Source organism: Rattus norvegicus, chromosome 6, assembly GCF_021556685.1.
Source record: "Rattus norvegicus strain SHRSP/BbbUtx chromosome 6, alternate assembly SHRSP_T2T, whole genome shotgun sequence".
Lineage (NCBI taxonomy): Eukaryota > Metazoa > Chordata > Mammalia > Rodentia > Muridae > Rattus > Rattus norvegicus.
This window is the reverse complement of record NC_141539.1, coordinates 115,207,984-115,235,288: the sequence shown is the minus strand read 5'-3', so window position 1 is coordinate 115,235,288 and position 27,305 is coordinate 115,207,984. Positions and strand designations below refer to the sequence as shown.

General features: G+C 39.2%; 1 protein-coding gene across 38 annotated transcripts in view; it reads right to left on the bottom strand.

Moving 5' to 3' along the window:
• Positions 1-27,305, bottom strand: part of Nrxn3 (neurexin 3) — a 1,618,001-nt gene that overhangs the window by 118,228 nt on the left and 1,472,468 nt on the right. For 23 of the 38 annotated variants that reach the window (XR_015621666.1, XR_015621667.1, XR_015621668.1 and 20 more), the window contains 2 exon segments: positions 23,255-23,344; positions 17,625-17,932 (listed from right to left, as the gene is read on the bottom strand). Coding sequence is in view for 30 of the 38 variants with exons in the window: in XM_087552049.1 (XP_087408175.1) it covers positions 17,625-17,932; positions 23,255-23,344 (398 nt within the window). In the remaining 8 variants the exon portion in view is untranslated. 38 annotated transcript variants of the gene reach the window in all.

The following is a 27,305-nucleotide window of genomic DNA, read 5'->3' as shown; positions in this document are numbered from 1 at the left end:
AGTGAAGTGTTGTTGTTGTTGTTGTTGTTGTTTTGTTTGCAGTAAACATAGAAGTCAAAGTCTCATGTTCTTTTGAGGACCTAGAGTCCTTCCAAAGCAAGTGATAAGACCCATTAGAGAAATCGCTACCTTAAATACTTCCTTTTTTATTTATTTTTTATTGTTTTTATTTATTCACTTTGCATCCAGCTCATTGCTTTTCTCCGGCTCCCACAATCCTTCCCCCTTAAAGCAACAATGCCATAATTAGGAGAACACTTCATTGACATCTATACTATGGTGACCCCCTATCCAGAGGTATAATCCATCTCCAATACTAAGAAAAATCTGCTAGATAAGTTTTGCATCAAAATGACCCAAAAGTAAAATCCAAGTGCAATAGAAAAATGGCATCTTCCAGCCATTAACAAAGGAAGAAACCATCTGGGTAAAAAATGGAAATTAGCTAAGCCTGGAAGCAGGAACTATGAAAACTACTCAACCAAGCTTGGATGGAGAGACCTATTATTATTACTAATACTAACAACCATGATAAGAAATGAATTTAACCCTAAAGCAGGAGGCATAATTAGCAGCGTAGGCATGAAAATCTCATAATCACCCAAGCTTCAGCTGTGTTCAAGCAGCAAGAGTGGGAAGACCTAGAGAAAAGAATTACAATTAAAAAGAAATTGACATCTATGAATTGAATTGGGTACATTATCTCCAGCTTCTGGTTCACAGTTCTTATTATAAAATTAAATAGGGAGGCTAATTAGGCTGCAGGAAATTTTCCAGTGAACTTTACAGTTTCTACCAGGAGGGAAGAAAGACCAAAGCTATACATGAGGAAACAGAGAGAACAGGAAGTCTTCAAAGAAACAATTTCCAGCTACTAGAATTCTACTGAGGAACGAATAGATGTAAGCCAAACTCGACACTAAAATGTGTCTTCCTATTCAATACACAACCGGTGTCAAATGTTACTTGCATGATGCTCATGACAATTATAGAATCTGTTAACTATGTGTGGTCCCTTTTATCAAGGTGGAGAGTTTAAAGTGTTATGCAAAATGGCAGTGAGTGCGCCCTATGAAGAGACTGGCAGCGTTGTACATGTGTGCAATTGCCTTAGGTGACTTGGTACCCTTGATATCCACAAGGAAAGTCTGCATCTTTGGCATACCATGAAAGCAGTGATTGAGAAGCTGAGCTCAGGAGAGCATATAATCCATGCCCCCTAACCTAGCTATGGAAACTTTGAACAAGCCAGTCCTACAGACCTTTGTCACAACAAAAAAATTGCCATTCTAATTGCCTTTCCCTAAACCTTTGTCTCAGTCAGTGTTTTATTGCTGTGAAGAGACCGCCATGTGCATGGCAACTCTTCTAAAGGAAAGCATTTAATTGGGGGTTTGATTAGAGGTTTAGAGGTTTGGTCCATTATCAGCAATGTGGGAAGCATGTTAGAACACAGGCAGACATAATGTAGGAGAAATAGCTTAGAGTTCTACATCCAGGTCCTCAGAAAGCAGAAAGAGGAAGATATTGGGTCTGGTTTGAATATTTGAAACCCCAAAGTCCACCTCCAGTGACATACTTCCTCAAATAAGGCCACACCTACTCCTACGGGGCCACCCCTCCTAATACCTGTCAAGTAGCCCACACTCTAATGATCAAGCATCCAAATAATGAGCCTCTGGGGGTCGTTTCTATTCAAATTACCACACCCTTCTTCCATAAATATTACATCGATCAGTTATGGTCAGTCTGCTATATTTCCAGACACTAGAGCTACTGTGTATACTGAAGACAGACGAGTAAGAGGAGCCTGATCCATCTAGCAGTGCCTTGGCAGGAGCTGATGTCTTTGGGTGGAACACTTCCTGATTCTCTTTGAAAGACTAGTTCCTATATTGCTCCTCTTGGAAAACTTTGCAGATCAGAAAAATAACTAAAGCCCCTCCCTGTTTTCCTAGTCACTTGTCCTTCTTTGTTGCCGTTGTCCTGATTGTGATTAACTGTTTTTGTTTTGTGAGACAGAATTTCTTTGTGTAGTCTTCGCTGTCCTAGAACTTACTCTGTACACCAGGCTGGCTTCAAATTCACAGAGATCTACCCGCCTCTGCCTCCTGAGTGCTGGGATTAAAGGTGTACATCATGACCTCGAGGCTGTGATTGAGTAATTGTAAAACTGGCTTGTTCATGCCTTTTTTCACTTTATAAGGCGCCTCATGAAGGTAGCCAGCATACATTTGGCTGATTAACCCTATCAACTCCATGTAGATCCTGTGACACAGCATACTGTAGGCACTGTAAGCTCAAGGACCAAATAATCTTTATGATTCAATTTCCTAGCATTCTCTTGAATTCACATTATGCCCTATAGTAAAATGACTCCAAAGACAACCTTTTCAAGCACTGCCGATCTTATGGGCACAACGCAAAATGTAAGTTTACCTGAGAAGACTCTGAGAAGTCTTTGTAAAAAAAAATTCTCACATCCACCACCTGGGTCTGTCTTCAGGGAATTTGTAGAACAGCTGGGGAACAGGCTGAACTCTTTTTCAATTGCCACATCATTCCCTTGGCCTTAATTATCAGGCTTTTAAGGATATGACATAATTTTACAGGGCCAAACATGACAAAAACCATCTCTGATACTGTCCAACACAATCTCCTTTCATTGTATATTGCAAAAGGAAACTGTGTCTTGAATTGTAAAAGGATGATGGTCTGGGAAAATGTCTACAACAGTCAAAAGAGGAAAACTCTCTTACCTAGATGCCTACTCAGTGAGCAGCAGAACAAAGAAATATACACCTTAGAAAACAAAGAGATGGAGATCGACATAGAAGATATATATATATATATATATATATATATATATATATACATACAGACAGACAGGTGACAGAGAGATGATAAATAAACTTTAAGGGAAAAATACCTAATATCACAGTGGTTTCTGTTTCCTTGCCTTCTATTTTTTTTTTTGTAATTATTACCATACACCTGGCTAAACAACACACAACAAAAACAAGTTATCTAGACATTCATCATCTATCCCTCAAAGTAAAACATATGAACTTCCCTTTGGCTACTGGAGTCAAAAAGAACATTTTATAAGTGTTTTCTATATGGCGTTTTTAGTATGGCTTTGGAAGTGAATTTTGCTATTTACCCACTTTCTTCTTCAAATATTTTGGTTTACTGCAGAGCCTCCAGCGATCTTTGCTTTCTGGTTAGAAATGTTTGATAGCAATGATTCCCTATAGAAATAGGCTTGAGGGCATCCCCACCTCCTCCAGTCAGCTTTCCCTATGCCTTCCAGTTCTGAAGTTTTTCACATGAATGTCCACTCCTCTCCTCTTTGATGGCTATAACTTTTGGCTCGATCTCAGTGTAATGACTTGACCACACCCTCTTTCCACCATCCAAATCCATAGACATTAGAATTAATATGGGGACAGGTTGGAGGAATTCGTCTTTGTGTCTTATGATGTGTTATTCCTCGTTAGGCGAGGGACTGTAGAGGCGATTGCTTTTCTCCAGCACTTATCACGCATCTGATGAAAAGCAAATTCAAAAACATTGCACTGAGGAAGCTAGGAGCCAAATAAACAGACTGTCACCAAGCAATTTATGAGGGAGTCCAGAGACATACAAACTCACTGGTTGCATAAAACTCCAAAGTAGAAAAACCTAATCCTTGGTACTCTAGAAAATACTAGTATCTGCCAAGAGGCAGAAGAGTCAGTTTATGCTTATTTCTGTGTGCAAAAAAGTTTAGAGTGCTTACACATATTATTTAATGCTCTGTGAAGTTGTTAAGGAATGCACATTAGGGTAAAACCAAACAAACAACCACCCAAAACAAAAACAAACAAAATAAAGCACATTAATGGAATAACAAAAGAAGTGAGGATCTGGAGAGATGGTTTACAAGCAGATGAAATGAGTTTGGGTCCCCAGAACTCACATAAAAGTCAGACACAGGAGTGTACATGTCTATAATTCCAGTGTATCCCTACTAGGTGATGAGCACTAGAGAGCAGATGACTACTGTAAACAGAGGAATAAGCTTGCTTGGACTACGCAGAGGTGAACAAGAGGGACTATGTCTTCAACAGGGTAATAGGAAAGCCTGAAGGACTGCAATCTGAAGTTGTCCTCTGACCTCCACATACATGCCAGAGAACATACATGATCTCTTGTGTGCATATGAGCACAGTACAACGTTAGAGAATGAGAGAGAGAGAGAGAGAGAGAGAGAGAGAGAAAACGAAGGGAGAAAAGAGGAAGAGGAGAAAAATAACTCAGCAGAATTGTACTTAATGACATATAAATATGCCGGTATATGACGTATATGTACATATATGTACACAGACACAAAACAACTTAGGGTTTTATTGCATTGCATTGTTAAACTCAAAAATTCATTGTTTTCTATAGTTGTGTGTGTGTGTTTGTGTGTGTGTGTGTGTGTGTGTGTGTGTGTGTGTGTATGTATCCATGTGCGCATTTTATGTGTTAAGCCATAAATTAACTGAACAAAATTCAAGGTATCAGCCAGGTCCCTAAAAAGGGCAAAGTCTAAAACTGTACAAGCACATTGGGTTTTGAGGGTAACTGCACATAGTCTTTAAGGTTTGGGCTATAGATATGATCTTGAAGTTCACTTAATAGGAGCTGAGACTTCAGAAAGAAAGAAAAGTAAAATGCATTATAAGAATGTGACACGAACCTGTTGTCAGTAATCATATCATCAGGTACCTGAAGACACTGGTCATTTGCTTCCAAGTTTGTTATTTCTACCGTGTAAATCCCTACCAGGAAAACTATCAACAAACCCCTTTGTACAGGCAATGTCTTGCTGGTTTTACTCACCTGTTCTCAGGAAGTCAGAGCATGGTACCAATCTTCAAAAGGGAGAATCACTCAGAAAGAGGAAGGAGAGGGTTCTACAAACTAAAGTGAGGGCCTCTGGGAGCTTGCCCACATGTACAGTGAGGGAGAATCGGCAGCAGCAGTGAGGCAGCAGGTACCCAGAGTCCAGGGGATAAGACACCAACAGAATATCAACCAGGAAACAATGGAAATGTTAGGCTTCCTGGGTAGTCTCTCTGAAAAAGACTTTTTACATGTGTGCTAGCTGTGACACAGAGAGGTGGGGAGAAAGAGAGGCTAATGAGATAATATAGGTGCTCACTAACAAAGAATTTCAGAAGAAAAGAAAGATAATCATAACAATAGAAAGTTAGCCAGGGCCAAGCATTTATTCCATTTTCTTTATAGCAGCTACCTCAGCTCCTAGAATAGTAACCGATGCCTTCTACCCACTGTGAAAATATTTGTAAAATGAATCAGTTCATGTGTGATCTTACATTGTTCTCAGAAAATGATATTACAAAGTCACGATAATGTAAGCTGTGAATCCTCATTTAACCAAATAATGTGACTGAGGTTTACTGGGAAATTGAAGAATGAGGAAGTTGATGTGGTTGGGTGGGAGAAGGAGACAAATCTCTTGTCATTTCCTGAAGAGTCACGAGTAGTTAATATGGTGAGAGAGGTAAGAAATGGAAAGACAGTGCATTATGAAGAGAGAAGTTCTGCAAAATTCCAGCAACCTACAGGAGCAGAGCAGAGATGCAGGGTATGGTGAGGAGGATGCTGTCTGCTCTGGCTTGCTGTTTATTTATTTATTTATTTATTTGCAGGCTATGTGGTACATTGTCAAGTAGGGTTTTCAGAAAAGAGGTGCTAAATCTGGAGTTTTTATATGAGAAATTTTAAAGGCAGAGTCATTAGCATTAGGGCAGAAGGCAGAAGTTCATGTATGTGTGGCTACTGAAAAGATTACAACAGATCCTGTTAACTATTTCTTCTCCATGGCTGGGAGGCCCATCCTGGTGGTCCAGAGTTGAGACAGCAGGCAGAGGGTTTATATATCTCCTATGTCATTACCTATCACTTTGATTATGCATCACCACAGGAAGAGACTTAGCTTGGGTAAATGACTCTGTAGATGAAGCAGGTCTTGCTGATGGACTCAGGTAAGACCTATCAGTCAACACTGGGAACTACTGAAGAAAATTGTACTGTCTTATTTTACATCAGGGACTGTATGGGAGCTATTTACTCTGTGGATGTACTGTTTTTGACAAAAATAAAATTAAAATGTGAAAATAACTTCATGTCTGTAGAATTTGCTGAAGGAGCCTGAAGGAGGAGGTTTTGAGGCTAGCCTGGACTACACGGCTTATTTTGGGCAGTGATGGACTATGCCTTCAATCCCATCACTCAGGTTGCACAGGCAGACAGCTCTCTGAGTTTGAGGTCAGTTTGGTCTACAGAGTGAGTTCCAGGACAGCCAGGGCTACACAGAGAAACCCTGTCTTGGAAAAATAAAAATCAAAACCAAAACCAAAAATAAACCACCACCACCACCACCACCACCACCACCACCACCATCACCACCACCACCACTACCACCACCATCACCACCATCACCACCATCACCACCACCACCACCACCACCACCACCGGCAACAACAAGGAGGGGTGGGAGATTGGAAAAGGCAGAGAATAGTGGCTGTTTTTGTAATCCTCTGAGAAAAAAATTTTTTTTTCTTTTACTTGTTTCCCAAACTCGCACATTTTATGAGGTACTCCATGTTTGTAGAACTAATTATTTTATCTCTTTTTTCTTTATATCACCCAAGTACCTGGCCCAACTAGGCCCTCAATTAATGATGCCACTCACTGGTTGAATTCAAATTCCATTAAAAATTGAAGCTCCATGTGGTGCCTCAGCTATAAATCCTACGTCCTCCTATTCTCAACATCGGAAGCACAGCATTTTCTAAATCAGATTATGGCACTCTCTACTTAGGCTAATGAATTTGCCATTTATCAGTAGCCACACATGCTGTGATAGTGTTCCTATTACGGCCCATCTTCCCAACCAGGGCCCACTATGCAGTCTACTTTAATGCTAAAGCTAGCAATAATTTACCCATCATCCTTTATTGAAATAAGTAACAGGTATCAGATACTACTTTATGTGATATGTATGTAAAAATACACCACACACACACACACACACACAGAGAGAGAGAGAGAGAGAGACAGAGAGAGAGAGAGACAGAGAGACAGAGACAGAGAGAGACAGAGACAGAGAGAGAGATTGAGAAACACACAGAGAGAAACAGAGAGAGAGAGAGACAGAAAGAGACAGAAAGATAAAGAAACTGAGACCATAAGCATTGCAAAAGCTTGAAATCAGACAGGATATGGAGACACTTATCGAAAAGGTTCAAGACTATTAGTATTTTCCATCCTACCTTTTACATAGGTGAGCATGGAAAACGATTTTACGGGCTACTTCTTACTGATTCTTGCATACAAGGAGTGAACAAAAACCAAAGAACACGTGTAAGAATGTGTATAAGGGGCACAAAAGAGGAGCTGCAGTACATTGAGATACAGACCATAGCATCTATTGTTTCAGACTGGAAAAAAAATCAATAATAAAGAAAACACACAAACCCTCAAATAAAGAAGAGTAACAAGGAGACCCTAATGGAGGTCAGTTCTGTTTAGTAAAAACTATCTATTCTCTGTGTCCTTGTTCACTTCTCCCGAGTGAGGCCACTTGCAAATGTCATCCTCTCCCCATTGCCAATAGATCATACATTTCCTAACAGGATAGATAGGGTAGTAAGGTTCTAATAATGGTAATAATAATAATGAGAAATGGCCCTAGAGATATATTTCATGTGTCTTGCTCTCTCCTTGTCTTCTCTCAGCAGCACAGTTTCCCAGTCAGTGGGGCATTAATCATTGGAACAGCAGCTGTAAGGTAAAGGCTGGGGGAAATTTCATGGTGTATTACAGAATGAGTTGTGGGTGCACAAGTATGTGTCTCTCTCGGTATCTGGTAGGAGGGGATGGAAAGGCAGAGCAGGAAAAAAAAATCTGTCATTTCATATATTTATACTGTTCAAGACCGTCAGGACTGGTTTCCCATTGTTACTGTGGATTAAAATCATTCACGTCCTTCTGCTTCTCTTGGAGGTCAACTCTCTAAGAGGGGAATAAATATTGTGACGAGGTAAATTTGTCCCTATTTTTTTTTTCTGTCTTAGGGGTGAGCGGGAGAGTGAGGCACAGGAAGAGGGGACATCAAGAACCAGGATAGCCTCGGCTAATGGGGATTCTTTCTCTGTCAGCCCTTCTTTGGATATCTATTTATTCTCTTGTTTAATGCTTTGGGTGAGTTCGGCTACCCATCTTGAAAAGCCCTGAGCTACATCTTCAAGAAAAAAATAAATAAAAAGATTTTGACAGACCGGATAAACAGATGCTGCGGCTACTCACGACGGAGCTGGGAATATCTATAAGATCTTGCCCCATAAACTGAGCAGCCTGGAAGAAATCCTCTGGGACATTGTGCAAAAGTTCTGGCAAGTCTCCATCCCAAATGGTAGTCTGTTCTTCAGGGAGATCAGCAAGTGTGTTATATGATTTTAAACTTAATAAGCATTATTTTCTTAATAAATGCAAATGTACACAAATATCCTCTTCTCTTTCTCTTTGTCTTTTTGTTCTGTCTTGTTAGTCCTTGTTCTTTTTGTGTCTCTGTGTGTTTATCTTTCTCTGTCTCTGTCTCTCTGTCTCTCTGTCTCTGTCTCTGTCTCTGTCTGTCTCTCTCTGTCTCTGTCTCTGTCTCTGTCTCTCTCTCTCTCTCTCTCTCTCTCTCTGTTTCTCTACGTCTTTCATACCCAAAGAGAGAGAAGGGAGAAAGGGGGGAGAAGGAGGAGGAGAAGGAGGAGGAGTGGAGGGGAGGGAGGAAGAGGGGAAGAGAGAGAAAGATGCCTAACTAGACAGGATGATAGAAGGAAGAGGTTTCATTATATATACAAGTCAATCAAATTCCCTTCAAGCAGGGTGTATATAATTCTCCAACCTTTTCATCCCAGGATGTTGATGAGAAAAATCAAAGGGGAACATATTTCTCCATTTAGCTAATAGTAGCAGCTCTCTAGAAACGAAGGCTTTAATTAGAATGTTTCAAAAGGCAAGGCTTGTCATAACAACACCCAGTGTTTCTCCTTTCTCCAGTCATTCAGACAGGCACCCGGAAGGTATAAAGAGCATCCTACCCTCCCACTGTCTCCTCAGGGACAGAATGGAGCTACTGGTGTTGAGACCTGGCTACGGATAACTGGGCTGGAAGATAGAAACAGGAAGTAAGGGATGGATTGTCAGAGATAAAGAACCAAAACCAATCTCTGGACTTCCATTTAAATTAGAATAAATTAATCTTTTTGATTACCCAAGAAACATTTATTAGGCAGTATATCTTTTACACAGAAGAGGCCATTGCTGGATGTATTTGGACAAACTAAGCAAAAGGGGTGAATTACAAAAAAAATTCATTATATTAATTAATTAAAACAAAGGCATTCTGTTCATTTTTCTCAACTGAAGTCATCCAATTTGTGAGATGGTTATGTAGTTCTCCAAAATTATTAGAGTGGGTGATGGTGCATTCAAGTGTTATGAATACTTTGCAGGATAAAACTAGCTTTTGTTAGTTCTTACAAAAGTTGGGCCTTGATAGATAGACAATAGAAACAGCTTCGTCAACTAGAGAGAGTCGATGTTTCCAGGATTCTAGGGTTTGTTGGTGGTGGTGGCTTTGTTCGATGATTGTTTACTTTGTTTGAAGGAAGAGTCTTACTCTACATCATTCTTCTACTTCCCAAGTCCTGGGCTGTAGCTCTAAGTGACCAATGTCCAGTTAGTTCCAGCACTTGCTAAGCTGCTATCAGCAGCAGTATAGCCCCATTCCTAGAACACCTTATTCTTTAGGCAAGATATCATGGAAAATAGCCATGACCATTTCTACAGATAAGATTCGATAGGCAAGGGGCCTCGGGAAAGCAACAGCTAGGAAGTTTGAAAGCCTCAGACTGTAACTGTTAACAGACATGTGTGCTGCTGTAGGAGGGGGTGGCAGTTTGTTGCCTGTTTCTTCTTTCCAACAACACTGATTTTAACTCATTATTAGTATATGCTGAATACTATTCCAGGTGGAAAAGGCTAAATCTAGCTAGAGCGCTGTGATAGGAGGTATGGCCAGAGTGAGAGCAAGGGTAGCAAGCACAGGTGACAGGGCAGACTCTGACTTTGGTCCTGGATGAGTAGCCAGTTAGGTGATTGCAAAATTCACCATGATCCTTAAAACCACTTGTCAGTGGCCACATAGGAGGGACTGAGAGCCAAACCAACACCTTCTTCTTGCTGTTCAGGTCCTTTGCAATAAGATCTAGCACCTTATCAGTAGTTTGGGTGAGAAAGCTTTCCTCCTAATCCTGTGATGTGGTTAGATGGCATCTCTATCACTCCCAGGAGAATATTTAAGCTTCCAGCCTAGCTGCTGTCAGGACTTCCTCAAAAGACCCCTTAAGAGACTGGACATCTCTCTGGGACATGGCTGCCTCAGACCTTGAAAATAATACGTTAAAGGAGGGATAAAAAGAAACCATGCTCTTTTATCTTCCCCCAGCCATGTGTCCTGGCAACATACATGTCCTTAAGGCGAAGGCTTACCTATAGTATGTTTCCCCTTCATCTCTTTCTGCCTTTATGCCCCCCGTCTCTCTCTCTCTTTCTCTCTCTCTCTCTCTGTGTCTCTCTGTCTCTATCTCTCTGTCTCTCTGTCTCTCTCTGTCTGTCTCTGTCTCTCTCTCTGTCTCTTTGTCTCTCTCTGTCTCTTTGTCTCTCTCTCTCTCTCTCTCTCGCTCTCTCTCTCGCGCTCTCTGTCTCTCTCTCTCTCTGTCTCTCTTTCTCCCTGTGTGTCTTTCTGTAGTTCTCAGTTTTTCTTTTTTTCATCTGAACTTTTCAGAAAGAAGCCATCACTGGAGTATCTTACCAGGAAACAAGTAAATTGGAGTCCAATTTCCTTCCCTCCACATTATTCTCAAAAAGGGAAAGGAGAGCATCTACGTGAGGGCAAGCAGAACACAAGAGATATTTCCTGGCTGGCAGCTAAAGTCTAATTAGACTGACAAATCTTCAGCGCCTTCCCTAGCTATGAGGCTTGGCAGGAAAGCAAGGAGCCTGGAGCCACACATTATGTAAGGCTGTTAATCAATATTAGCTGAGCCCTGATCCTAAAAATAAACTTTCCCAGGGGTGTTTGTTGTTTAGCGGTAAAAGGAAGGGAGCAGAAACTGTGGATTCCTTATCTCATTTCCATCGAGCCCATGTCAGTAGGGAACAGGGAGAGAGAACGGAAGTGGCTAACTCTCCAGGCAAGTATAACCATTCTTGATACATGCTAGGATCACAAGACACTCAAGGCCTGCTCCATCCCAAGCTGAGACCCACAGATTATTCGAAGAATGTGGAAAATAGTTGGTTACCTATCCTGGACTTTGAAAATCCCACTGATGACCGTGTGCTGTAAATCTAAGTGCTATGTGTTTTACTGAACAGTGTGAAATTCCTGACCTTTCATCATTTTGACCTACCTAAATTGCAATGTCATGTACTTTAAACTAAAAGTTTCTCCATATGTTCTAACTGTTCAGTTAGGCTGACCTCTAATCAAACATATGGACATTTCTGGTAGACCTCTGTCTTCATCGTTGAGATCATAAGAGGTCCAAGTCATGTTAGCTTTTGTGGGTAGAGACCAAACAGTACTTGTACTGATGGAACTATCAGGAGTGCTATGCTCATTAAGGTACATGAGTCTGGGGGAGTCTTTTAGGTGGACGGGGGATCCTACTGTGACATACTTCAATGAATGTGTATGAATGGCTTTCTCATGATCGTATTTATTACCTCTCAATATAACAAAAGGGAGGGCACACTTATGTCCCTTAGGCAGATAATGAAAGCAACAGAGGGAGACAGGACTTAGCTTAAGGCTACTATAACTAAGTAAATAGAAGTAAATGAGTCCTTAACTCAGAAGGTCTGGTGGCAAATCCCACAGTCTTCATTTAACAGACTGAAATTCCGTTCAGCATAGATGAACTATCAGGACAATTCATTTTGTTTCAGACGGTCATTATCAATATCAAGTCTGAGGTGTGCTCCTAACCTTCCATAGCCTAAAACCGAGGAGCCCAAAGGAAGAATTTTCACATATATACTGTTAGTCTGAAAACTTAGAGTCCCTTTCTGGAACTTTCAAAGGTAGTTCCCATTCAATCATCACCATTATGATGCTTGAGATAGAATGAAATCTCATAGCCTTTCATCCCACTGTTTATTAGAATACTTCCAATCCAGGCTGAGCATCATGACTTTTCTGCAAATTATCTGGTGGTACACAGTCTGGCCAGTGTCAAGGTGACTTTGCCTAGGCCTAGGACACAAGAAGTAGGTTACGATCAGTTTCTTGCTAATAGCTTATAAACAATTCCAAATGGCAATTTGCACAGGACACAGTGAACTTCTTTTCTGCTGATAACTACTCAGACTGGAGGCCAAAGATAAGAGAATTCACATTTCTTTTTTCTTTTTGCAACCATTTCCCTCTCGGCCCTCTCCTCTCTTCTGGGAGCGTTTTGGCTGGAGAGACTAAAAGTAATGAGAGCAGTGGAAGACTCTTGCCACTCACAGTTTTCTTTAGCCCAGAATGAGTGAAAGAACCTGGAATGCAGACTGAAGTGAGATTTCCCATTTTAGAATCTGTCCTCTCAGTGTTGTTGTAGCTACCCAATTGCAGCAGAGTTGGTGAAGATCCTGTGTAGCACTGGGGGACAGGGGCAGGGGCAGTGGCGAAGTTGCTAGAAGAGCTCTTGTCTAATTCAAGCGAAGCTCTAGGCTTGACCTTTATCACCCCCACCATCAGCACCACCCTCAAAATTTTTCATGCTATTTCTCTGGGTAATCCTAGATTACGTCCACAGATAATTCAATTCACTCCAGTCCTCTGAGTACTCTCCTAGATGTAGGGGGTGGGCTTCAAGCTAAGACCTTCAAACCTGCAAACTTTGCAAGACACATCGTTGACTTACACTATAGCTCACAAGACCTGGACTTTCTTCTTGCCCCAGTGCACTAACCCCCTAAGACCTCATTTTACGACCCTCTCATCTATGGATAATGCTCCAAGTCATTCCATATGCCACCCTCCCTATGCACACCATTACTCAGAAGTTACACCGAGAGCCAGCCCTCTTGTTTTCTTCAGGTTATTGGCTCCGTGTTACAAATAATCTAGATTTCTAATTTTGTTCGTAACCTTCGAAAATATGTGCAAATTGGTTGATTTCATGACAAGGCATATTTTCTACAGTCCACTGAACTCTAAAGTTGGTTTCATAAAATAAAACAAAGATCCAAGGTGGGTAATGAGATGACAGAGGAGTCTGTTCCTGACATCATACATCTTTTGATTTTCCAGGATGAAGTTTAGGGTCAAAATTCTACTCAGATCCTTCTGAAATATCTCACTCCCTAACCCAGAATTTCTAAACTCTGCTCAGAACTATAGCTAGTAATATCAATAGAAGTCCTTGTTTGCTTAGTAGATTGTTGCTTGACTTTCATACCAAATATAATAATAATAATAATAATAACAAGAATTACAATAATAATAATAATAAATTGGCAAAACACTGACAGTCTAACTCTGCATTTTATATTTAGTGTAGCAGTTTTCTTGTTGACAGGTATTTGACAAAGTAAATTAATGGACGAACACTAGTTTTTGGCTCACAGCTCCAGTGTATATCATGACAGGGAAGCTAGAGAATGAGGCAGCTGGTCAGAGTATATCCGCATTCAGTAAATATGGAGGAAGGAATGTTTGCTGTCTCTTTTTTATTCAATCCAAGACTCCATCTAATGGAATGGTTGCACACATACTTAAGGTGTGCCTTTATACCATAGCTAACCTAGAAAATCACCCACAGACATACCAGAGGCTTAGTTCTGTAATCATAATGTCATCAAGTATTCCCTGAAATTAGAAAAGGCTTGGAAACTTACAGCACAAATGGGTATAGTATAGATAACACAAGCCTAGGTCAGGCCCAGGCAATGAGAAACTGATGGCTTCTGCTTTATGCCTATTTCAATATGGTCTGAGAGCCCAGAGAGCTGCCACTTTGCTAAAGAAAGCCACTAGACCACAGCTGGTCTGGAGCGAACCCGTGTCAGTTTAATTAGTGGAAGCAGAGTTACCTCCGACCAATGTCTGACTATGTAAATTATATCTAATGACGGAGCTGGTTTGTAGCTGAAGAGTTTAGGTAAAAAGGAAATGCTTTTAACAATAGTTATTTAAGTGGCCTGTGATCTAACCTGAATCACTTAGCTAGTATGAGAATGGACTAGCATTAAACCTGAGATAGCTGGCGCACGTCCATTATATGTAAAAGTTATACTAGTGGAAAAGACTATCTACACAGCCTGATTATTCTAGAAGTAGAGCATTTCTGCAGCTATTATATTTCTGGTTATTAAGTGGCTACAATATAGCACATAAAGCTTGTCTGATCTGGTTTATACAGCGCCTCTAGAATAACTACTAAGTACAAGACTTTTACTGAAGATTATTATCTGTCCATCTGGCTTCTTAATGTGCCCTTTAGTTGCTTTTTTACCCCTAAATTGAAAGGAGCATCTTGAGGCATTCTTTTTAATATAAGGTCAAGATCTATTGCTTGGGCACAATAGCTGTGAGTAATTTACCATAGTCCATGCCATTCACAAGCAATTCTGTACTCCTATCAGTAAGAGACTGATATATCACAGAGATCAAAGTACCAATTACTTCCAAAAGACTGGAGCATTGGAGAGCTGTATCAACTCAAAAACGATTTGTTCACATTCACACACAGTTAAGAGCAGCACTAAAAGCACTTTACAGTTTCCCTTTGATCTGATGTGAGCACTAGCCAAGGTCCATCAGAGATGAACTCCTCAAAGGAAGTTTTCCCCCGCTGCTAATGTTTTAGGAAAGATTCAGGGAATTTTTTTGAGTAGTGACATTTTTATACTTGTAGTCACACATGCTTAATTGTTTTTCTCCTAGAAGTGTCTCATTTTAGGACAACCATGGTTTAATGATATTATCAAAGTGCGAAAGCAAAGAATGGAGCACCGCTTGCAAAATGGTCCGCACGGAATTTCAGAGAGATGAAAACTGAATGAGAGACCGGTGAGCAGGAGACATAATTTTTCCTATTTTCTTTTCTTTTTTGAAGTACCTCTCAGAGATCAAAGCTACATGAGTTCTCTTTATCCAAGAAAATTGGCTGGGTCATACATTGCATGTATTTGAAGCTGCCTACCATGTCCAGTATCTAAGACTTGTCCTAAATCACTGGGTAGGCTTGATGCAATCTGTAGACAGTACTTAGGCCAGAGTAGGCTTGACTTTGGAGTTTTTAGGTTTGCACAAAGCATGGGCCAAAGTTCTTGTGGCTAGTTGGCAAGAACAAAAGTACCTAAAATCTTCCACAATATGTTTCCTCAGGTTTCTCTTTACACAATCCTGGGGTTTCTGTATCCTTCAGCCCGGGTCTAATACATTCTGCTAAGCTTCTGGCCTTCCTCCAAGAGTATGTATTTATGCACCCGTAAAAACAAGGAGTGTCAACAGATTTATATCCCATCTTTGTAGCCTAGCAGAAAGAAAACAGAGAAGCATGTAACGATGTAATCCAATTTTCACCAGCCTCTGAAAGAAAAGCAGCTCACAAGAGAAAAGCTGCTGGAGAGAGCTCTCGCTGGCACTTACTTGCTCTAAGAGACAACCCAGGCTTAAAGATAAATCAGTGGTAAGGTTTATGCACCTTGAAATCCATCCCTGTCCAGAAGTCCCTGAATCTCTTGGGTTGTAGAAAGAGTTTAGGAACTCAAACAATCTGCCCCCACCTCAACTCCATTTATGTATTTGCTGTGAGAGGAAACAACCAAAGACTGAAAATTACCACAAATTGGGGCAATTCCCTGAATCCCTGTGTAGCATTAAATCCACTTGTGGTCAGTGAACATTTGGTCCTAAGGCAGACAGCAGAATCAGTCATTCCAATGGAGAAAGCAAAGCCATTTGCTCTTCTATTTCCCACAGAGTTAGCAGAATAGACTCTGAAAGAAATGAACCAGGTCTGCCAAGACCTGTGCAAACAGAACTATCCTTTTATGAACAGTAAACAGATCTATGCTTGAACTATAGAGAGTCATAATAGAAATATATATTGCCTTTTATCTTCTTCTCAGTGAGTGGAGTGAGGTGTCTGGAGTTATGGCTGTAATATCAGCTGCGAAGTACTATTCTCAAGCTTGTGCACAGGTATGCAAGGAATGGCACCCTGATTACAGGACTGCCCTGCGAGCTAGGTTCTTAACAGCTTTTGGAAAACACACAAAGTTGGTCAGTAACGTCATCAGTATACACAGATACAAATTGCATTTAGGAATCATGAAATAAGCTGTCTGGATTTCTGCTCAAGCCCAAAGAAAAGGAATAAAGGAAGACAACATGTTTCCATACAGTGAAGTCACATAACTTCATTTCGAGAGATTAAAATAAAACCCAAAAACGAAGAACAAAAAGCAAAAACACATGGGTGAGTTTTAATTAATGATTCACTCTAAGATTAGAGTGTCCTCTAGAGTGGAGGGAAAGGGGATGTCAGGAACTCTCCTGAGCTCCTGCATCACGTGCGAAGACTGAGAAGCAGAAGGGACAAGGACTGATTATGTTTCTTTTTACAAACAACTAACTAGGGTAGGGATAATTCCTCCCACAAGCATTGGCATGCCTTCTTTGATGCCAAACCATTTAAGGCTAATAACTCGATTAACCTCCTACCCCTTACTAACTAGATTTATGCACTGCGAAGAGAGGCAGCTAAGTATTAAGTTTCAGCTTGTATATAATTACTTTCAAGTGAAAAAAAAAAGCCTTACCACTGAAACCAAGAACCTTTTTCTACCTAAAATGAAACCTTCATGTTTGCTAATAAAATCAGTATATTAGTCAAATAAAGTAAAAGAAAAAAAAAAGAAAGAAAGACTTCAAAATGACTAGTCATTAATTAGGACTCAATGTCAAACACAAAGGCTCAACCATTCACAAGGAGTGGTTGCGATTCTAGTTTCAATTGTCCTTGATTTAATGATACCCATTGACCTTAATAATGCGCAGTTCATGGTCTACCAAGGTTACCTGGAGAAAGTGAATGGAATTGAACTAGGGTACAGACTTGCTTAGGGTAACAAATGCTCACTTCTCCCTCCTCCTTTCTGTTAATTGAACAGAAAGGGAAGAGGGAATGCAAAGGACAGTAGAGGAATGCCTTGTAATAAAAGCATGGTCCATTGTTCATTTTGAATAATATTTTTCCTGTTTCAGTGACAAATGGAAAGAATAACATGAGTTACTTCATGAGCTCATGAGTGCCACAAGGCTTCCCTAATTCAGTCATTGTTTCCTTTTTTTCTTTTTTTCTAGTTTTAGTTCTCATTACCTTGAACATCTTCAACCTTCCGTCAAAGGCTGTGATTCAACATAATTAGCTACCCAGATTACTGATCACAGCAGTGATGTTGCAAAACCAAGAAAGAAAAACAAAAAAAAAAATCACAAGAGAAAGGTTTACCTGAATGCTGGCTGTAGAGCGGTTTTTGCGGGTGGTGGTCGTAGCCATCGTGGTGGTGGTTTCCATGACAGTGGTAGACATTTCAGGTGGCATGGAGGTTGTTTGTGTTGTTCCCGAGACTGATGGGACTTCTCCCACTAGCCGGACACTTCCATTGATTTTAATATTAGGGTTGTTCTCAGCCGCCATGTTCAGTACTTTCAAACCATCATAATAGAGCCCAGAGAGTTGGCCTTGGAAGAGACGTCCTTTGTCCTTTCCTCCGATGGCTATTTGCGCCTGGGTGTTGAAGATGGTTAGCTGCCGGCCTAGTGGATTAGGTGGAGGAAACACTATTATTTCTATACATTTCTGCTCCTTCCCTTACCTATTCTTTATGGAGCAAGCATCTGAACAGGCTTCCTTGAACAACTGAAGTAGATAAAATGTATAAGAAAAAGTCGCCACTGAAATTGGTGAGTAACATTTCATGATAATTACCTCTTCCACTGTCTAGCTAGAGATCCTAAGTTACCCAAATAACTAAGCCTTATTTTTATTCGAAGGAAAAAGACATCTTTTTTTTAAATATGAGCAATGTTTCAGTCTCCTACAATATATAATCAAGAATGACAGAAACATCTAGTTCAGATCATGACAAGACAAACCACAGTTGCCTAGTGTTCTGATTTAAGCTACAAATTAATGTAATGACAACAGAAAAGAATGATGTGCGGCAAACAAAACTCAATGAGGTGACTGAGAACATTGAGTTTAAAAATTAGGTTCAGTAATTAAATTAAATTTACTGAAATTAAACCGCAATTAAGAGGCTCAGATTCATTGCATGCTTATAAAAATGGACACTCTGGTCACCAGGAACAGAGTTTTCCACAAACCATCATCATAAGTAATATTCTATCAGCACTTGCTATTTAACACCATCATAATAGATGTATAACTTGCAGGCAGGAATGGTAAGTCAATAGATTATTCTCTAAGATGGGGGAGTAATTAGACATTAATAAAGCTCCTATAATAGGAATGGAAATGAGGTAATCCTAAAATGGTTGTAAGAGGATAAAGACGGGAATAATCAGAATATATTATATACATGTATGAAATTGTTAAATAATATAATTAATCAGTAAAAATTAATTTAAGGGGGAATATGGATACTGACAAAGAAAACAAAATATAAAACACCTTGAATGATGTAGGGACATGGTATGGATTGTAAAATGCCAATAGATAATCTTATTTCAGATTTTCTTTGTGGGCAAAAAGAAATAATAATAATAATCAGAAAAAAACATGGCAGAACAGTTTAAAATGGAGCATTCAACTAACTAGGCTTATTCTCCATGATTTCTACTTATAATTTTTTTAAACCCAAACTAGGTCTTTGCCATGGATGGGAAACAGCATTTAAAACCTCATTGTAATTTGTCATGACAGCAACATGCTATGGCCTTCCTTCATGTTTTCTCTTTAGATTAATTTCATCTGCTTTCCCATATGGAGTCGAGAGGAAGAAAAGATACCTATTCGTGGAATTTGACACATCTGTCCTGGAGTTTTCTTTAGTTAGTGATCAATAGAGCCGCTAATTCTTCATGTAATCACCTTGATTATTTTAGGTGTAAATAATTATAAACTACTTTTTGCTACTCATGTCTGCTTGGTGAACCATACATGCTTTCCTTAAAATTCCCATTGAACAAAGGTATGTTGCGATGTTTGGCTTCTCAACTAGTGAAATAGGCTCTAGTTTGTACAAATACCGCGAGCCTTGGATTTTTGGAATTTAGCGTACACTGGTGGAAACACAAAGTAGGATAAGGGAAACAGCATATGTTCAGGGTGTACTTTTTAGGCGTGTGTCAACTTTAATATCTGGGCATCTCTTAAGAGTTATTATTGGCATGAGTTATAGGTAATAGTACTTTCCTTTTAGTCTGGAGAACATTTTTAGGGTGGAATTAATCCACATTTCATAAGAATCTTAGGTCCATACAAAGGTCCATATTTTAATGATAACAAAATTCGCTCGTTCCCAGGGACGTACTCAATTCATTCGATATTCTCCAGTAAATCTCCTCAGTGTCCTATGAGTTGGCACCGTTTGACAGTTGCATGTTTTTTGCCTCTGTCCTCCTCACATGAGATGTAACATGTTCAGTGCACAGTGATGCAGGGTAATGGGCTGGAAGTCATATTCTTTTCTTTAGGAGTCATACACTTGCTACACTAGAAATAGGATAATAAGTGCACAGAATAGTTCTTGCTTAGCTTCATAGCAACATTTGGAGCAGCTTAACATTCTGATTCAGAATACGCTCTTTAGTGGAAGATTTCTCTGGTGTAATGTTAGTATCTTAAAGTAGATAGCTTCCATGCAAGGTATCTTTCGCATGTGTGCAACTGTCGCCCATTTATAATATTACTTCTCTTTTTATCTTTCATCCTCTCCTCCTTCCTCCCTCTCTCTTTTCTATATAATCCAGCTTGGTGATGAGTTAATGGCTGAGTAACCTTGATTACGTGTAGAAGATTTTATGTTCTAATATCCTTGGACCGTTTCATAATGACAATCTCTCATAATGGTCCTTATCTTACTTTCCCGGAATGATTCATTCTGCCAATACTTAAAACTGAAAAGCGGTCAAAGAAAATTGAAATTCCAACTGCAATAGACTGGCTGAAAATGATGGATGGCCTTCATTCTATTTGCAATAGTTCACTCCATAAAGTGGCCATTGCTTCTTTGAGAATGACTGAGGAATGAGGGAAGGCATGACATGGTTAAGGCCCTTAGATTGAAGTGTTGTGTTATTTTTTGGGTTATCATTGCTTTACAAGGAAGATTCGACTACTCACTTCGTAGTGCCAACACACTGGCAGGTGAGGCAGAGAAGGTTCAGTTCATGCCACAGGAAAGATTTGGGCTTCTGTTAGCTTATTTGCTTGGTAGTCTTGTGGCTAGGTCTTTTTCCTTTGATTTTACAACCTTCTCTTAGTCCTCTGCACTTTGCCTATATAGTTCAGGCTAGAACTAGAGATCACTTGGGGAACAGAGCACTCTGTCTCCTCCCATGTCTCCCTGCCAGTGTGTCATTTTTCTTTAGGTGCACAGGAAATCAAGAACAATAGAAAAACAGTATCAGCATCTTCTCTGCATGAAGAATGTACAGAACTAACAGGAGAAAGTTTCTCTTTTTATTATTTCCCTAAGATGCCTCAAAATCAATGTCAGATATCATTCTTATTGTTGTGAGTGGCAATGTTTAATATCTTGATGAGAAAAATATTACATGTGTACATTTGAATAAATGTGTACTATAAATACACATATGCATGTAATTTTGGAGTATGGAATTTTTCTATTGAAAATAATATGAAATTTAATGATAATAGCAAAACAGGTTTTGTAGCACGCAACTGTTGGTTTAATTTAAATTCACATCCTTTGGAAGTCATTTTCTGTTGCCTCATTTTAACATCAAATTCACATAGGCTTAAATTAAATCTGGGCACGTCTCTAGTCAGTGTTGCACAAAGACTAATTAATTAAATCACAGAATACCCTGGGGGAATAGGCAGCATTATTTCTCCTCTCCTCATATGGGAAATCTGAGACACAAAGAGGTTAAGTGGGTTGTCTAAGGTCAGAAAGTCTGTCAATAGCAGACAGGGCCAGCAAACCCACTCGGTGAAGCTGTGACCCAGCTCTCCTCCCAATGGCAGAAAGAACTCCAAAGAGACGCCCCATGTATTTCCGAATGCACCCGTCTAACCTTCCTCTTATCTATTTACTCTTTATACTCATCTTCACAAACAAGGTTTCCCAGTGCAAAATTTCCATTCTGTTTACAAATGAAGTTAGCTAGATAGAGGAAGAGGTAAAGAAAATGGATGCTACTCACCCCAATTACAAAAAGAGTAATTTCAGGGAAAACAGTAGAGAAGATAATCTCAGTTTCCAAATATATTGTCCAGTAATATATACATACACATATACATACATATATAGCTAATAAAGAAGCCAAGATACACCCACCCATACCACCACCACCACCCTTACCCTCCCAGCACTTAACGCGTGTATGAAGGCTTCCTTTTTCCATGAAAGCCAGCTGATAATGCAGCTATCAGAAGGAAAACTAGAAGCTTACTAACTGCTTTATAATGGTTTGTACAAATGAAAATGCCTGGCATGCTATTAAACTTAGACTTCAAAAGGCAATGGAATAAAATAAAATACTATTAACAAAAAATTGAAAGAAACACAAAAGTTCTCTCAGGCACATGAGACTCAGACATGCATCTCGTTCTCTGTTTTAAAAGTGAGGCAATCATTGTCTTTAACGTTAAAGGGACTTTATGAGCTGTTGATTACTAATCGAAATTATTTGCTTTTTAGAGTTATTCTTAATTTATTTTTAATTAGACCACATATGTTGACAATAGGGCATGCAGTTAAGATTTGGTAAGGATTTTCCATGTCTGAACATCTGAAGCATACACAGGTGTCCTTTATTTCTTTATTTGTAGCTTATGTAATATTTCCAATTACTCCTCGTATGTAACTCACTCAAATCCCTGCAACATGTAAGGGGTTCTTTGAGGCCACCAGACAAGAGTTCGATTAAACTGCCTCGAACAAGAACAGAACCCCTAGCTTTCTTAAAGATAAGAGAATTTGACTAATGGTAAAACAAGTGTGTTTCTAGTAAGCAAAAGAAACCACACAGAAAATTCTGCCAGGATTTATAATGGCTGTTTTCTTTGAGTCACAGAGTGCTTGTTCCTGACAGCAAATCCCAACATGCTGTTTGGATTTTTGCAAGACTTTTCCCTTATCAACTCATTGTCTTAACAACTTATATTTTGTTGCATAAAACATCGTCTGAATGCACCAGGGTATCACACCAGCAAAGTGTGAAACAGGTTTGTTTAGTTTTACTTTCCTGAAGCAACTGGAAAATAATTAAGTTTGCCTAGAAACTTAGCCTCTGACAGTTTGAATTTAGAGGCAAAAATCTGTTCTTTGTCATCCCTTTCATTGTTTAAAAACAAGTAATAATACACACCGCTTCCTTTATAACATTTGTTTTATGCACTTTAAGTTACAAAAGTTGATCTAAGATTTTTTTTTTTTTTGGTTTGGTTTGATGTAGTTTGTTTTGTTTTTGTTCGTTCGATTGGTTGGTTAACCATGCTATAGATAAGAAAGCCAAAACAGACTCAAGATAAAAGTTTAACAAGTCTTTTTGAAAATTCTTTAGAAAGCTTTGGTGAGAGGTAATTTAAAACAAATTAACAAATAATGTCATGCAGTGTTTAAATTGCCATAATCCATTTCTTTCTTCCTTTTTCCATTTTAAATAGAGTTTCCTGGAATTCCTTGTTTGTGGCTGCCGTGTGGACAGCAGGCTAGATGTTAGTCCCTTTAACTTTGTTTTAATGGCGATGTATTATTGCATGATTTATCAACATATGGCAGGTGGAAGCTGACACAAATTATAATGAAAATTAAAACAGTCATTTATGCAGCAGGCGATTATCATTTAAGGAACATTTATCTGCAGGCTTTAAAAATGAGGGTTTAGAATCAAATGATTTTAGAATGAAAGTTTAACGACCGTTACCTTTTTCCTGCAGCCACTCCTCTACAGGCCGATTATATTTGAAGGGGATTTTCTGTTTTACCATTTGGAGGCGTTCATTATCAGTGTTGCCTTTAAAGTTTAAAAAACAGCTTAAAGAACAATCTGAAAAGTCAATAGGTCATTAAAAAAACATCCTAGGTGTTCAGTTTGTTTTATGAAGAGTTTTAGAGATAGATATCAATTTATCGTTAGTAGAGGTGGAGATGAATTCACTCTGCCCTTCAGTGACAGGTTTGAGGTCAGATTGATCTCAACTATGCAGTGCTCCATCACAGCTTAGTCACGTGATTTGGATAGCGATCCGTAAGCAGTCGGGCTATTTATAGAAATCTCTTTACCTTTTTAACTCCACCTCATCCTTATTTAATCTACCACCGGAGTTGGTCCCAGTGAGGCTCAATATTCTAATTTTTCAATAAGATTAGTTTCTCCTACCACATCCAGTTCACAATGCAAAGGAAGCGTTCAGATCCTCATCCATGCAGATGCTTCTGTTTTTCTCATGGGTTTCCTTCAGGAGCGCAGGGCTGTATGCTTGCTCTTACTCTCAAGCTTCTGAACTTGCTCTGCACTCTAGACAAACAGTGCCAGAGATGATTGAACCCCTGCTTTCCGAGGGAGACTGACCAAGAGACAGTTCTAGGCTTGTTTGTTTGGTTGCTGGCTTGATTGATTTGGACATATGAGAAAAGACCCTGACTGTAGTTCAGGTTAGCATTAACTCATAGAAATTATCCTGCCTCAGACTCTAGAACTTGAACTAAAGGGAGATTTCTTACTCCAAATGGAAACTCTGATGGTACAGTACCTAGATGAAACTGGCATATTCGTACATGTGGCAGTGTAGATCTCTATCTCTTTTGTTGTTGTTGTTGTTCTTGGACATTTTAAAGAGATGGGATCCACAAAGAACATAACTACAGGCAAAGGATATATATGTATATATCCTTTATATATCTCTATCTCTCTCTCTATCTATCTATCTATCTATCTATCTATCTATCTATCTATCTATCTATCTATCTATATACTGTTACATAGCATTTATAGGCTTTTGAGTACTTACACTTCATTATTGTTGAATATGCTGATTCAACTGTTCATTCTGCCACTAAGCCCCCTTCTATGAAAGGGTCTTCCCAAACAAGCATCCATTCACAAAGCCTGGGAGGAATATTTCTCCCGAGCATGAAATATCAAATTAGTTTTAGGCTCAAACATTGTGTTTTAACTGCTGGTGTGCCCTCTCTTCCTTTGTAAGGGTTTTTACCACTCTTGGGTGCTTTGTCTAATTAGTAGAGGCTTGGGGAGTGCTGCTGTGGACTTACAGCCCTAATGAATGTGCTTCAAATCACAAACTAATGAAGGCATGCTTTGGGAACTGTTCAAGCTCATCAGCCAACCTCACATTGATTCAGTAAAAACCAGTACACTCTAATTCATCATGTTTGATTCAGAGCCCCGTGTTAAAACTTAGGAAACTCCACTCCAGATTACTAATATTTTAAGAGGAAACAAAATCTTAAAAAACAGATGGCTGAGGATTTAATTACAGAGAAGAAACTAGATTGACTATTAGGCTCTGGTATAGTATCAGGCCAAGTACATAGAAGTGAGCTGTAACATTCCAATCCCAGCCATTACAATGCAGCAGTTATCACTGGCCAGGAACTGCAACACTTAGGACCTGCTTCTTGGTGGGAGAAGGTAGAGGAAAGATAAAGAGTGGGTAGCAATATCAGCGGATGGCGGTTCCCCATAGGCTTCTGTGATGAAACATCTTTCTGAAAATCTGAGTAACCCTTACTGCCTTGGGATATTTTTTCCTGCCCTGGAATTTAAACAAACAGTGGTTTGTGAGAAGCAACCTGGATATGCTTCCAGCCCACACTGAAGATCTGTAACTGCCTACATAAATTATAACGTATCAACATATCAAAAGGCAGTTGTAACCCATTGGAGGCTATCTCAGCCGCTCTAAGCCTTGGGCTGTTGCCTAGGACTACCAATAAACAGATCTTATTGAGGGATAATGTGGATAACAGGAAAAATAGACAGTCCTGGACTGTCATGGATAATTTAAAGTTTTCCTCGAAGTATAGCAGCATGAAGAATAGGAGAAAATAAGCAAGAGGAAATATCAGGAAAGAGCATCATTTCTTTCTGTCTCTCCATGACCATCATGAAGGGCACTGTTTTAACTGGTCCATACAGCTCCAGTTACTGATAGTGAGTGATATTTGTTCTTAGAGGATCAGTGTACTTTGTGTTCTAGTAATAAAACTTGAATTAGGTATTCTTAAGTGTTTTCATAGAAATGGAGTACTTTTCTGAAAATAATCCCTAAGCCTGATTGTTAATTCTACTCAGCAACTGGCACATAACATGTGGACTTCTATAGGACAGTGCGATGCCACACTGAGGAATGGCAATTGAATTGTGCAGAATTCACCTTCAATAAATTTTGGCAAAAATAATTATAAAATGGGAAGTCTTACTAATATGCAAGGCAAACACAGAAATAATTACAAGTCCAAATTGTCAGGGTTATCTAAACAACAAAGTCAATTAATTTATAGGCTATGTTGATTTGCTTCCTCTAAATATACAGGGTCCACAGCTCTCCCAAAGAGCCCAATACCCATGATTCATCGTCTTTTAATGTAAAGCAGGGCAGGAAATCATTTATGGACATATACAGGGGAAAAAAGAGGAAGTAGTTGGGTAACCAATGGAGAAAAGCACAGCTGGAATCAACCTCTGACCTTTCCAAAAATATAGACAGTCCATTCTTCTCCACCTCAGCTTTAAAGACATTTAGAAGCCTGGTTTAAGTCTTGGACACCATACTGATACTATCCAGCACCAAGGACAATAATCTAGCATGCTGTTAAAAGTCATAAGAGACAGCAGGCCATTTGGAAAACCACATTGGTTTAAGTCACCACATTAATGTTGTTCTTAGTTTCTTTTCATGTTCTTGTTGGCTTTTATTTTAATTTATCTAAAACACTAGCAATTTCTGTTTTAGAAACATGTGCAAGTGAATGAGTTCATTTGCCCCGATCCCCATTCTAGAGATGGAAGGAAGGGCATATATTCTTTAATAGAAGAATTCATACAGAAGACTGTTCTGTAAGCTGTACAAACCACTTTAAATTCATATACACTCTTATTAAATATACAATGACATTAAGTTGTACATTTCATATAACAGCTAGCATGGACAGTTAAAGAGTATAATTAATTACTCAAAAATAATGCTATACTCAGGATAGAATGGCCTTATGAACAATACGTCATAATTTCCTTCAAATAAAGCATAAGAATTACTGATTTAACAGAAACATTAGTTATTACCACACAGAGTAACTCATAAATTGAATAGGAAGCTCTTAAAATAAGTACTTAAGTAAATTATATCAATTGGGCATCTACTAGAATGGAATTTTTAGAGAAACAAATAGCCATGTTTTAGTCTACTTGAAGTAGAATCTTGTACATGTTTATTCTCTGATATTCTTGAAACGTTATTGAAATTTTATATACTTGGTTTTCTACAGTCTAGTAGCACTGTTATCAACTAGTTCCGCTTCTGGAGACAGGTAGAATATGCACTGTGAAATTATAACATTGTGAAGAGCAGAAGGCTCTGAGTTCAAACCACCAAAGCCCAACTGGTTCATACCCATAGCACTGACCATTCTGTAAAACTATCTCACAGTTTCCACTTTGCACTTAACCTTTTGAGGGTCAATGTATTAAAGTAATAGAAAGAGTAAAATAAGATGAACAACGCCAATCGAGCCTCCAGTTAGTCCCAAGATGACATCGGTATCTATTTAAGATGTGGACTTGATCTTTGCTAATCACTGCCACAGAGTCAAAAATATCCTGCAACTGGAGAACATAATGAACGCAAGAGGAAAATTCTTGCATAGGAAAAAAAGCAACATCTCTAACACCACAGTTCAAACAAGGGTTACTTTATTAGAACTTTATTTTGCAGAAAGCTCGAATCAACAGTGTA